Source organism: Phoca vitulina, unplaced genomic scaffold (assembly GCF_004348235.1).
Source record: "Phoca vitulina isolate PV1807 unplaced genomic scaffold, GSC_HSeal_1.0 scaffold2, whole genome shotgun sequence".
In the NCBI taxonomy this organism is placed as follows: domain Eukaryota; kingdom Metazoa; phylum Chordata; class Mammalia; order Carnivora; family Phocidae; genus Phoca; species Phoca vitulina.
This window is the reverse complement of record NW_022589705.1, coordinates 100080833-100093385: the sequence shown is the minus strand read 5'-3', so window position 1 is coordinate 100093385 and position 12553 is coordinate 100080833. Positions and strand designations below refer to the sequence as shown.

The 12553-nt window shown below is 58.0% G+C and overlaps 2 protein-coding genes across 2 annotated transcripts; one reads left to right on the top strand and one right to left on the bottom strand.

Annotated features, from left to right (window-relative positions):
• Nucleotides 1-729: 729 nt before the first annotated feature.
• Nucleotides 730-9271, top strand: CALML6 (calmodulin like 6). The gene is made up of 5 exons (XM_032415271.1): nucleotides 730-830; nucleotides 8399-8724; nucleotides 8830-8974; nucleotides 9052-9152; nucleotides 9225-9271. Exons 1-5 carry the CDS (start codon nucleotides 730-732, stop codon nucleotides 9269-9271), a joined length of 720 nt encoding a protein of 239 aa, XP_032271162.1.
• A 386-nt stretch (nucleotides 9272-9657) lies between these two features.
• TMEM52 (transmembrane protein 52) lies at nucleotides 9658-11520 on the bottom strand. Its single transcript, XM_032395392.1, has 4 exons — nucleotides 11437-11520; nucleotides 11308-11351; nucleotides 11154-11195; nucleotides 9658-10563 (listed from the first exon to the last, which is right to left on the bottom strand). The coding sequence occupies exons 1-4, from the start codon at nucleotides 11500-11502 to the stop codon at nucleotides 10104-10106; spliced, it is 612 nt and encodes a 203-aa protein (XP_032251283.1). The 5' UTR covers nucleotides 11503-11520; the 3' UTR covers nucleotides 9658-10103.
• Nucleotides 11521-12553: the final 1033 nt, after the last annotated feature.

Genomic DNA, 12553 nt, shown 5'->3' with positions numbered 1-12553 from the left:
CAGTTACCCCATCCCGCCCAGCCACCCTCAGTTTGTTCCCTAGAGTTAAGAGTCAAAATAAACTTTATTTTTAGAACAGTTTTAGGTTTACAGAAAAACTGCTGAGAGTACAGAGTTCCCATGCCCTTCACACTCGGTCAGGTCTGTTAGGAACATCTTACATTAGCATGATCTTACATTAGCATGATCTTACATTAGCATGATCTTACATTAGCATGATACATTTGACGTCACAGTCAACCAATATTGACATATTATTATTAATTAAAGTCTATGCTTTATTCAGATTTCCTTTTTTTTTTTTTAAACATTTTATTTGACAGAGAGAGAGACAGCCAGAGAGGGGACACAAGCAGGGGGAGTGGGAGAGGGTGAAGCAGGCTTCCCACCAAGCAGGGAGCCCGATGTGGGGCTTGATGTGGGCCTCGATCCCAGGACCCTGGGATCTTGACCTGAGCCGAAGGCGGATGCTTAACGACTGAACCACCCAGGCGCCCCATAGATTTCCTTGGTTTTTAACAACTATCCTCTTTGTGTCCCAGGATCTCATCTTGCATTGAGTCATCATGTCTCTTTGAGCTACTCTGGGCTGTGACAGTTTCTCAGACTTTCTCTTTATTTTGATGACACTGACAGTTTTGAAGATCAGGACATTTTGTAGAATGTGCCTCTACCAGGTTTTGTCTGGGGTTTTCTCGCGGTTAGATTGGGATTGCGGGTTTCGGGAGGATGACTGCGGAGGAGCTGTACCCTTCTTCTCGCATTATGTCAGGGGTACCTGCTGTCACCGTGACCCATCAGTGCAATGCTGACCTTGGTCACCTGACAGAGTCAGCACCCATCTCTCCCTTTCCATACTTTACTACTCTGTGGAAGGGAGTCACTCTTGGGGCCCAGGGTGTGTTCCCCCTGCTTGAGGCTAGAGTATCTGCACGAATATTTAGAATTCTTCTGTGTGGGAGATTTGACTCTTCTCTCCATTTGTTTATTCCACCGCTTATACCAGTATCGACCCATCAATATTTACTTATGTTTATCGTGGTGGTAAGATATACGTAACATAAAATTTGCCATTTTAACTGTACAGTTTTGTGGCTCGAGTACATTCCTGTTGTTGTGCTGCTGTCCATTTTAAGGGCTTTTCACCCTTCCCACCTGGAACTCTGTGCCCATTAAACACCAACTCCCCATCCTCCTCCCCCAGCCTCTGGCGCCGCCCAGCACTCTCCTTTCTGTCTCTGTGAACTTGATGACTCTAGGGACCTCATATAAGTGGAATCATACAATATCTGTCCTATTTATAAATGGAAGTATAATTAACATACAGTGTTATATTAGTTTCAGGTATGTAACATAATGATCCAACACGTGTATACATTCCTCAGGGCTCATCCCCTTTGTTTCCGCCAACCCCCTCCAGCCTCCCCTCTGACAACCACCAGTCTGTTCCCTGTATTTAAGAGTTTTTTTGTTTATCCATTTGTTTTGTTTCCTAAATTCCACATCTGAGTGAGATCATATGGTATTTGTCTTTCTCTAACTTATTTCACTTAGCATCATACTCTCTGGGTCCCTCCATGTTGTTGCAAATGGCAAGATTTCATGCTTTTTTTTATGGCTGAGTGATATCTATGCCGCCTCTTCTTTTTTTTTTTTTTTTTAAGATTTTATTTATTTATTTGCAAGAGAGAGAATGAGAGACAGAGAGCAGGAGAGGGAGGAGGGTCAGAGGGAGAAGCAGACTCCCTGCTGAGCAGGGAGCCCGATGCGGGACTCGATCCCAGGACTCCAGGATCATGACCTGAGCCGAAGGCAGTCACTTAACCAACTGAGCCACCCAGGTGCCCTTCTTTTCTTTTTTTAAGATTTATTTGTTTATTTGGAGGTGGGGAGAGGAGCAGGAGGAGAGGAAGAGAGAATCCTAAACAGACTCCCTGCTAAGCAGGGAGCCCGACTCGGGGCTCCATCCCACGACCCTGAGATCATGACCTGAGCCGAAACCATGAAGCAGACACTTAACCAGCTGCGCCTCCCAGGCACTCCTGTATGTTTTCTTAGTATTTGTCCTTCTGAGACTGTCTTCCAGTTTCTTCCATGTGGTAGCAGGTGTCAGGAGTTCCTCCTTTTTAAGGCCAAATAATAACAATTCCATTGTATGTTGTATTAGGGTTCTCCAGAGAAACAGAACATACACACAGATACATGTGTAAAATATATAGCGATGAGGAGATTGATTATAGGAATTGGTCCATGCGGTTGTGGAGGCCAAGACGTTCCCCAATCTGCCCTCTGTGGGCTGGAGGCGCAGAAAACTGGTGGTGTGATTCAGTCTGAGTCTGACGGCCAGAGCGGCAGGAGGGCTGACTTGCAAAAGCAGGAGAAGATGGATGTTCCACTCAGGCAGAGAGCAAACTCATTCTTCCTCTTCCTCTTTTTGTTTTATCGGGGCCCTCAACAGATTGGACAATGCACACCTGCCTTGGCAAGGATGATTTCCTTACTCGGTTTATGGAATCAGATGCTTATCTCTTGCAGGGACGCTCTCACAGACACATCCAGAAGTAAGGGTTGACCAGCTGCCTGGGTGCCCTCAGCCCAGTCAAGCTGACACATACCATTAACTACCGCAGATGTATATATGATGTTTCGTTTATCCATCTGTCCATTGGTGTACATTTGGGTTGTTTCTACCTTTTACGTATTGTGAATAATGCTGCTAGGAACACAGGTGTACAAATATCTGTTCAGGTCCCTGATTTTCAGTTCTTTTAGGTACAGACAGAATTGGAACTGCTGGGTCATATGGTCATTCTGTGCCTACTTTCTGCAGGAATCTCCATGCTGTTTTCCATAGCAGGCTTAGTGTCCCACAGTCCCACCAGCTGTCCACAGCGTCCCAATTTCTCCACATCTTCCCTAACACTTGTTTTCTGTTTTTTTTTATCGTAGCCATCCTAATGGGTGTGAAATGATAGATCATTGTGGTTTCGACTTGCATTTTCCTAACGATTAGTGATGTTGAGCATCTTTTCATGTTTTTCTTTGTCATGTGTGTATCTTTTTTGGTAAAATGTCTATTCAAGTCCTTTGCCCACTTGTGAATTGGGTTGTTTATTTTTGTTGCTGTTGAGCTGTAGGGATTAAATATTCTGGATATGAATCCCTTATCAGGGACGCCTGGGTGGCTCAGTCAGTTAAGCGTCTGCCTTCGGCTCAGATCATGATCTCAGGGTCCTGGTCGAGCCCCGCGTCGGGCTCCCTACTCAACGGGGAGCCTGCTTCTCCCTCTACCTCTTCCCCTGCTCATGCTCTCTCTCTCTCAAATAAATAAATAATCCCTCATCAGATATGTGATTTGTGAATATTTTCTTCCAGTCTGTGGGGTGCCTTTTCACCCTGTTGACGGTGTGCTTTGATGCACAATGGATATTTATTTTATACTTGGGTTATAATCTGATCCTACTTGATTTCTTTTCTTGCTCACATTGTTCCAGCCTCAGCCCCTGGGAGCTCTGTCAGGTCGCTGGGGTTACTTTTACGACATTACTTGCTGCTTTCTAGTTATGCTGCTTTTCTTAGGCTTCCGTCTTCTTTCCTGAGTTCTGTTGGGTTCATTACATTTTCTTTATTCCTTTTTCCCTCCTAGATATGGAAGTTACACAATCCATTTCTATTATTTTAGTGGTTAACTTAAAGTTCCACATACATTGTAATCTCAGCAACCAGCTCTGGCCATTCCTGAACGCTGCTGGGGCCTTACACTCGCATCCCTCCCCATCTGCCGTGGTTGCTGGTCCAGAGCTGGGGTTTGTTTTTACGCCCCTTGTCCAGGCCGGGCTCCCCCGAGCAGACCCCGAAACAAAGACTCAAGACTAGGACACGGAGTTTTTCTTGGGGTTGTAGGAGGTAAGAGGGGTGGGAAGGGGGCATTCCTGGGGCTGAGCAGGGGACACTGTGGGCAACGAACAGGCTCAGCACACTGGGACCCTGAGGAGCCCGTGTCACGGGCGCAGCGCCGCTGCTGCTGGGCAAGGAGGCTGGCTGCAGGCGCCGTGCAGAGTGTGCGTCCCGGCCCGTGGCCTGCCCTGTGCTGGTTTAGGACGCCTCAGGCGGAAGCTGCAGGAAGAGGGGCAGCTATGAGAGCCAGTGGTAGGTGCAGAGTCTCACGCCTGCCTCGGTTATGCTCCAGCCCCTCAAAGGAGCCCCTGGGGCTGCCCGTGCTCCCCCAGCTCCTGCCAGCTCAGTCCATTGGTCCCTTCATCCTTCGCTGTCCTTGAGCTGTCAGACCCAACTCGTCCCCAGCTGGGTTATGCTGCAAATTACCCCTGGCTGTTGGCCTAGTGGCTAGGAGGGGAGGTGGCTGTCCTAACGGGGCTAAATGTTGCCTGGGGGGGTTGGTGGGGAGGCCTCAGAATTCTAGCTCAGCTGAGGCGGGGGTGCAGCTCTTCCCAGGGAGAGGTGAGCAAACCCTGAAGGTGCAGAAGGTTCAGAGGAGTCTGGGCCTTAGAGCTGAGGGGGACAGGCACCCGGATGTCCCCACACACATGGCAAGGTCCCAGCTTTCCCCAGCAGGGTCCTGACAACAGGTCAGGTGCTGGGCAGCCGCCACCTGCTCTCTCGTCGCCCTCGGCCCAATCCAGGACGGTGACCGTTGCAGCAGGTGAGCCACCGGGAGGAATGTGTGCCCAGCCCCAGGGTGCCTTGTCGCAGCCGGCCGGTGAGGGATCCATCTCTAATGCCCCCTCTAGCTGTGCATTGGGTCCCACGGAAGCTGACCCCGAGATGGAGTTTGGGTATGAGCTGTGCACAAGGCGTCAACCCCAGAGACAGGGAGGGGGCAGGATCGGGCAGAGGGAAGTCCGGCTGTGCCCGAAGCCTCAGGCCAGCCATGGGGACTCAGCCTGCGTGAAATTACCTGTTCAGAGGTTCTACCTGGGGCCACAGTGGCCGGCGACCTGGGTCTGTACCTGAGGCTGCCCTGGGAGGGTCAGGGCCTTGTGCTCTTGTCTCACTGGGGACCCCCCAGCGCCAGCGTCTATGGGTTTCTTTGCTCTTCCAGGGAGGGGTCACTGGGGAGGCACTTGCTGGTGGGGAAGGGCTGGGATCGCTTTGTCACCACGCAGCCTTTCACTACACCCTGGCCTGGGTTTCCAGTCTGTGAGTCCAGCTGCTCTCTTCAGGTGCCCATGCCTCCTTCCTGCCCAGAGGAAATTCCACGTGCCCTGCAGTTGGGAGGGTGGTCCTGAAGGCCCAGACACAGATGCCCAGGTTCCTGGGGCATACTGCCTTCAGTGGCCTTCTGTATCAGTCGGAATCTCTAGAAAAACAGGCCAATAGGAGTGGGAGGGAGAGAGAGAGTGAGGGAGAGAGGTTGATTTATTTTAAGGAATTGGGTCCCTTTGTGACGATTGTGGGGCTGGTGAGTTCAGAGGCCTGAGACCCAGGGAGGAGCTGATGTTGCAGCTCGAACCCAGAGGCCCTCTGGAGCAGAATTCCCTCCTCCTCTGGGGAGCTCACTCTTTTTCTCTTAAGGTCTTCAACTGATTGGATGAGGCCCACCCACATTATGAGGGTCATCCGCTTTATTCAAAGTCTACTGATTTATTTTATTTTTATTCTTTTAAAAGATTTTATTTATTTATTTGACAGAGAGAGACACAGCGAGAGAGGGAACACAAGCAGGGGGAGTGGGAGAGGGAGAAGTAGGCTTCCTGCTGAGCAGGGAGCCCGATGCGGGGCTCGATCCCAGGACCCTGGGATCAAGACCTGAGCTGAAGGCAGACGCTTAACGACTGAGCCACCCAGGCGCCCCAGGATGGTCAGTTTTATATGTTTTTTTTTTTTTTTACCAAATTAAAAAAAAAAGATCATGGTATGTAACAGATGTTCAGTACATGTCAGTTCTCCCTGAGTAATATTTCATGTTGATTTCACCACTGTAATCAATAAATATATGAACAAAACCCCCTTCTTAACGACATCTAGACTAGTGTCTGAGCAGAAGTCTGGGCTCTGCAGTCTAGCTACACGCGCGAAATTAGCCCTCGGGCCTGCTTTCTCCTCAGGCCCCGCCCTGTCTCGGGCCGGCGCCCATTGGCTTCCTGCCTCGCATGTTTGGGCTTGTAGAGGGGACTAGTTTACTGAAATGTTTCTGACTCCTGTTCTAGTTTGAGGTTTTCAAGGGAAGGGAGTGGGAGAGTCTCTTCTCATCATCACAAAGCCTGAAACCAGAACCAGAGAGAGTAGCCAGGGCAAAGGTAGGGGGCCACCCTGGAGCCCGCTTTCCCTTCAACCCTGTCCCCTGGGCCTTCTGGCCTGGTGCCCGCCGGAGCCATGCTGGCCGTCAGCACAAATCTTGCGGCCTCAGCAGCTGGCCTGGGCCTCAGTGGGGAGCGTCCCGGAGGCTTCAGACGTTCGGGCAGACCCAGAGCCGGGCTGCTGGGGGCACATCCCACCTGCTCAGATCACCGGGCAGGCATGGGCTGGGGCTGCCGTGTGTCTGTGTGACTCTGGGGGGCCACGCACAGGCGTGAGGGTATTAGGTGGGGGCACCCATCTGTGACTATCCCTGGGGGGAGCTGGAGGCCGGGATGGGAGGAGTCCCCTCAACCCACAAGGCTCCCACCTGTAACCGCAAGCCTCGGAGCCCTGTGGCCAGGCCAGTGGGTCTTGTGCCCCGTGCCGGGGTGGGAGGGAGGAGGCCCTCGGTGGACGGGAGGGTGGCTGCCTGGGCCCGAGGGCTGAGCGCGCGCGCGCAGTCATGTGTGCACGCTGTCCAGGCAGCTCGTCACCGAACGGCCAGGCCGTGAGCCTCCCTCGGGAGCCAGCTTTGCTGTTCTGAGTGCAAGGGAGGTCAGGTTTCTCTGAGAAACCCCAGAATAGCCCCTGGCTGCTCAGAGGAAACCTGGTCTGGCCTCCTGGTAGCCAGTCTGGCCCCCTGGTCCTGTCCGTCTTGCCCTCTGGCCCCCACCCCATGTCCAGCTGTCTCCTCCCCGGACTGCCGACTTCCAGCCCCTTCTGCACAGGGTGGCCAGAGGGATGCATTCGTTCTCTCAACCTGTTTTAGAGACTGCCTGCAAAGCACTGGGCCCATAGGGATATGGGGGTGTCACGGGGCCAGGGTGGGCATTCAGAAAGAACACTAGTACGTGAGTGATGACAGGCCGTGCGAGGGTCCTGCGGCAGAACGGTGGAAGGGCAGCCGCTGCCGAGAAGGAGATTCGAGGAGGCTGACACGGTGAAGAGGAGACAGCAAAGGGAGAACACGTGTACAAACACTCTGGGCCCCCCGGGCCACCCAGCAGCCCCTTTCCTACCCTTGGCCCTCAGCCCATGCTGTCTATCTGGGCTTTGGCTCCAGAGGGCTGAGGCTGGGGTAGGGCCTTAGCCGGGACCTAGGATCCGAAAGGGAGCTTCAGGGTGAGGGGATGCTCAGGCCAAGGAGGGCCAGAAAGGGGCTATGTGGGGAAGGGCCAAGCCTGTCCCAAAATAGGGCTGCAGGATCTCCTAGCCATACAAGGATCTTGGAATCTGGACTCTGGGGACCCCAGGCAGCTGGGCCCAGCTAAAATGCGGCTGACACCCCTCTGCCCCTGGTCGCTAGTGCCACTGTGCAGTGCTCTCCCGGTCAGCCATAGACATGGTAAGGCTGCTCCCGGCACCCGGCAGAGCCCCTGCTGGGCTGGCTGGGTGGTGGAGCGGGGGCTGGGGGGACAGAGGACAGGACAGGGCCTCCAAGCACAGGCACGGGCTGGGGCCTTACCCGAGAGTGTGACTGCCTCCCTGGGAATCGAGGGAGCAGTTCAGCAGGGCTGGAGGGAGAGGGCAGAGTGCGGCAGCCAAGGCTGAGCCCTGCTGGCTGCTGATGCCACCCTCTCTCTGGTGGCCGGGATGGGGGAGCCCTTTCTGAAAGCTGCCATGGCAGTGGTGGGCAGGGGAGGTCAGGGGCCATAGACCATCCCCAGAAACGCCAGAACAGGCTGGGGTCCTTCACTCTCACCCGGGTCATGCTCCCCCATGGCATCCTTCACCTGGTCTCACCTGGTGTCCATTGCCTCCGCCCCAGAGCCTGGGCCTGCCTGACACTCCCTCATGGGGCTGGCCTGAGCCTTGGTGCTCACACCTGGCCTCGGCCTCATGTGTCCTTCCCCTGAAGCTACCTGACACCGTCCCACTCAGCCCTCGACACCGATCCCTTGTGCCACCTTATCTGGAAGCTGCTCTGGGCTGGGGGCCCCCTTCCTTAACCATGGGCCCGGAAGGGTTGCCAGGTGGATGGACAGGGTGGGGGGCCGTGGGTGCTGGGGCCTCCACCCTCCCTTGGACTGAGGGGCAGAGGAGGCCCCGGTGAAGCTAGGCTGGGGCCCCCGCCCCCACCCTCCCTTGGACTGAGGGGCAGGGGAGGCCCCGGTGAAGCTAGGCTGGGGCCCCCACCCTCCCTTGGACTGAGGGGCAGGGGAGGCCCCGGTGAAGCTAGGCTGGGGCCCCCACCCTCCCTTGGACTGGGGGGCAGGGGAGGCCCCGGTGAAGCTAGGCCGGGGTCCTTGCAGACGGAGCGCCTGACAGCCGAGCAGATCCAGGAGTACAAGGGGGTCTTTGAGATGTTCGACGAGGAGGGCAACGGGGAGGTGAAGACTGGAGAGCTGGAGCGGCTCATGAGCCTGCTGGGCATCAATCCCACCAAGAGTGAGCTGGCCTCCATGGCCAAGGACGTGGACAGAGACAGTGAGGCCAGGCAGGGGGCAGTCCTGGGGGGGGTCACCTGTGTGAGCGGGGAGGGCCGCACCAGCTCACCCTCATGCGGCCCACCCTGCTGCTTGCTCCCTGCAGACAAAGGATTCTTCAACTGTGACAGCTTCCTGGCCCTGATGGGGATTTACTGGGAGAAGGCCCAGAACCAGGAGGGCGAGCTGAGGGCAGCGTTCCGTGTCTTCGACAAGGAGGGCAAGGGCTACATCGACTGGGACACGCTCAAGTAGGGCCTGGAGCTGGGGAGGGGGTGGGCGAGGGCCAGAACCCTATGCGCTGCCACTCAGCGTGGGGGCCCTGCAGGTACGTGCTCATGAACGCAGGTGAGCCCCTCAATGAGGTAGAGGCCGAGCAGATGATGAAGGAGGCTGACAAGGACGGGGATGGGACCATTGACTACGAGGGTGAGTGAGGGACGGGCCTGGGAGCCGGGTGGCTGGGCCAGGCTGGTGGCTGACCTGTCCTTCTGCTCCCAGAGTTTGTGGCCATGATGACCGGAGAGTCCTTCAAGCTGGTCCAGTAGGAGCAGGTGCTGTGGCCACGGGAGGCCTGCCCGAAGAAGGCCACTGCTTGCGGCTGCCCCCACAGCACCGCCCACCCCACCCACCCCCACCTCTGGCCAATAAACGCTCCTGCCAGACTACTGTGTGTTCCTACCTAGCCCAGAAAGGCTGGCAAAGATCTGGGACTGGAGAAAGGAGAGGGTTTTCCTAGGGCAGCCACGGCACATGGCCCGTCACTCCTGCTGTGACATCTGACACCACCCACTGCTCGGCTCTGGGCTCTGGACACCAGCCTGAAAGCCAGATCGGGGGCAGGTCGAAGACTACCACTTGCCCTTCTGCCCGCACTGGGTGGGGGGGGGCTACCCACAGGCCCCTCCCAGAGCCTTTTCCTACAGATGGAGATCACTTAGGTACAAACTTTATTCTCTCTCCAAAAAGCTGGGGGTGTCACAGCCAGCCCCGAGCCCTGAGGCTTAGGCCCGTGGGGTCAGGGCCGAATGAAGCGGCCTGTGTGTGTGGGGGCATGTGCGTGCTCGACACAGGGCCAGCTGGCTGGGCTGCCTGGCGTTACACAGCAGCAAGGCCGGGGCTGCGGCAATGTGCTGGGGGGCTGGCCTTCCCTGGGGACGGATGGCAGGGGTGTGCTGGGGGGGGTCCCTGGCTGCGAGTGGCCTTGCGCCAGTCCCCTCTGAGCACAGGGTAGCTGGCAGAATTGGGAGGTTCAAGAGAGTTTTCCTCTGCCCTTGAGGGGCACCAGGGCTCTAGCCAGGGGGGTTGGGCATTGGTGCCTGGCTCCTGGAGCCCCGCCGGTATCTCTAGGCCTCAGGCCCCAGGGAGAGGACTGGGTTACTAAGAGGGGGGTGGCTCTTCCTGGCTGGGTTTGGCCATCTTGACAGCCTCTTCATAGGAGGGTGGCAGCTCAGGGGCATACAGGCTGTAGGCAGGAGGGGTCATGGAGTCGAGGTCCAGCTCCCCAAAGGGAAGGGGCAGCCGCATGCCCAGCGGGTACTGCACAGAGCTGTAAGCTGCAGGGAACCAGAGCGGGTTTGTGGGGATGAGTCTGCTCTCACCTGCCCCCCACTCCGCCCTGCAGGCAGGCAAGCCAACAGGTGAGGTCTGCAGGCACTCACAAGTCACCGTGCTGTGCACTGGGCTGTCACTATCCATAGGGCTGACCGTCAGGTCACAAGGCTGAGGTGTTGGTGGCAGGTGCGGCTGGCTGTGTACCCGTTTCCGGAGGCAGCAGAACCGGACACAGCTGGCTGTGACCCCACACAGCAGCAGCAGAAGGACAGCGAGTAAGATAAGCCTGTGCAGGGAGGAGCGAGACCCTACCACTGGACTGACCCCAGGCCGCTGGGCACCACCCAAGACAGGACAATGGGCAGGACCAAAGAAAACCAGAGAATGTCTCTCCAGGCCGGAGACCTCCTTCCAGGCCAGAGCTGGGCCCGAGGAGCCCGCCGTCCTGGCATCCTGCTGCCGGGCCTGTCCTGGCTCTCTCCAGGGCTGGCCACAAGTGCCTTGGGCTCACTCCCAGGACACACCGTCCCAGGCCATCCGCACAATCCTGTGCCCAGACCAATGACCATGTCCACAGGGGCCTCCTGCAGGGGTGAGGAAGGAGGGGCTGGGAAGTGGGCAAGCGAGCTATGAAGGGAAGTCCTGCCAAGGGCCTGCGTGCCCAGAGCAGTCCCGAACTGGGGCAGGGCCCACAAGAGAGGCCGCCCTGGTGCTGAGGGCAGGAAGCAGGGGCCAGCCTGGGAGGCTGCTGAGGGCCCCAGCGCCTTCCTATCAGCGCCCGGAAGGGGACAGCGCTGGCGACTCCTCATCCGTGAGCCAGGAGGGGTGGGGGTCTGGTGGGCCTGGCCGGGGGAGAACGCGGCGGCCTGCACTTACCCCACGTGCCACAGGCTGCTCCAGCGGGCCTGGGGCGGGCACCTGCGGGGACGGCGACACGTGGAGCAGGCGGGGCACCCTCCGGGCCGACGGCCCCGCCCGAGCCTCCCCCACAGGGCGGGGCCAGGCCCCGGCTCCCACCCCCCTGACTTACAGGTCCGACGGGTCGCAGCTGCCGTCCGCGAAGCCCAGCGCCACCTGTGGGGACAGGGGTGAGCCCGGGCCGGGGCGCGCCGAGCGCAGACCCGCCCCGCGGTGCCCGAGCCGAGCGCCGGCCACCCACCTGCGGCAGCGGCAGGAGCGGCGGCAGCAGTAGAAGCGCCCGGCAGGCCGGCGCCCCCACCACCATGCTCGGCGCGGACGGGGAGCGGGGGCCCGCCGGCCGCGCCGCTTTATGGAGGCCCCGCCCCGCGCAGGCCCCGCCCCCGAGACGCGTAGCCACGCCCCAGTGCCCCCGCCCGCCGGAGGCCTGTCCCGCGGCCGCACCCCCGATCCCCTGGCCCCAAGCCCCGCCCGCCAGAGGCACCGCCTCTCGAAGCCACGCCCAAATCGAGCCCCGCCTCACGGCCCCGCCCGCCACGCTGGTCCCCGGGGCCTGCGAACCTGGGCTGTCGGGGCGGAGGGAGGGGGGTCTTGCCCTCCGCCCGGGCGCAGAAGCCCCATCCCGGCCGGGCCAGGCCTGTCCTGCAGTCAGGCTCGGTGTGGGCCGGGCGACCCCTGTTGTGGCCGCGGCTGCACAGGGTGTGGCCCCGGAGGGGGCGGCCGGGACAAATGTGGCGACTCTCGCACACACCGCGGCGCGCAAGGTAAAGGGTTGCAAGAGCCAAGATTCTGGGGTGTTCCCGGCGTGTTGTTCAAGGACGTTTATTTTGCTCTCACGCTGCGGGCGCTCACTGCCTGGGGCTGGCCAGGGGCAGGCTCAGCGGGAGTCTGAGCGTGGCCCCAGGCCCCTGCGGCGTCCTGGGACCTAACCACGTTTCCAGAGCACTGCGCCTTGAAAGACATGCCCAACGTAGGGCGTTGTGGCCTCTGTGGTCTCCGGGCTGGGGGTCACAGAATGCCTGCTGTCCGTTCTGCCAGGAAAGCCTGGGGGCCATTTCTTCCACCTGACCGCTCTTCTCACCAGGCTAGTGGTACTGTTAGGTTCCCTCCGGCCTCTACTCCACCATCTGGTGGTCAGGCTAAGGGAGGTGGTCCGCACTGCAAGGTGCAGGGTGATCAGGCTTGTCTGGGGAGTGGGAGGAGCAGCTACCCTTGACCTGTCTTTTCTTTCTTTTTTAAAAGATTTATTCATCTATTTTAGAGAGAGAGAGAGTGAGCATGAGCAGGGGGTGGGCCAGAGGGAGAGGGAGAGAAACTGACTCCCTGTGAGCTTGGAGCCTGAGGCAGGGCTCAATCCC

Bases quoted from the DNA above. Each gene is read 5' to 3' on its own strand.
- CALML6 (XM_032415271.1), top strand. From the start codon at position 730: ATGACTGCGGAGGAGCTGTACCCTTCTTCTCGCATTATGTCAGGGGTA. The intron at 8,725-8,829 runs GTGAGGCCAGGC...TGCTCCCTGCAG, and splicing joins CAAGGACGTGGACAGAGACA to ACAAAGGATTCTTCAACTGT. The intron at 8,975-9,051 runs GTAGGGCCTGGA...GGGGCCCTGCAG, and splicing joins ATCGACTGGGACACGCTCAA to GTACGTGCTCATGAACGCAG.
- TMEM52 (XM_032395392.1), bottom strand. From the start codon at position 11,502: ATGGTGGTGGGGGCGCCGGCCTGCCGGGCGCTTCTACTGCTGCCGCCG. The intron at 11,352-11,436 runs GTGGGTGGCCGG...CTGTCCCCACAG, and splicing joins CGCTCCTGCCGCTGCCGCAG to GTGGCGCTGGGCTTCGCGGA. The intron at 10,564-11,153 runs GTAAGTGCAGGC...CTCCCTGCACAG, and splicing joins AGCAGCCTGTGGCACGTGGG to GCTTATCTTACTCGCTGTCC.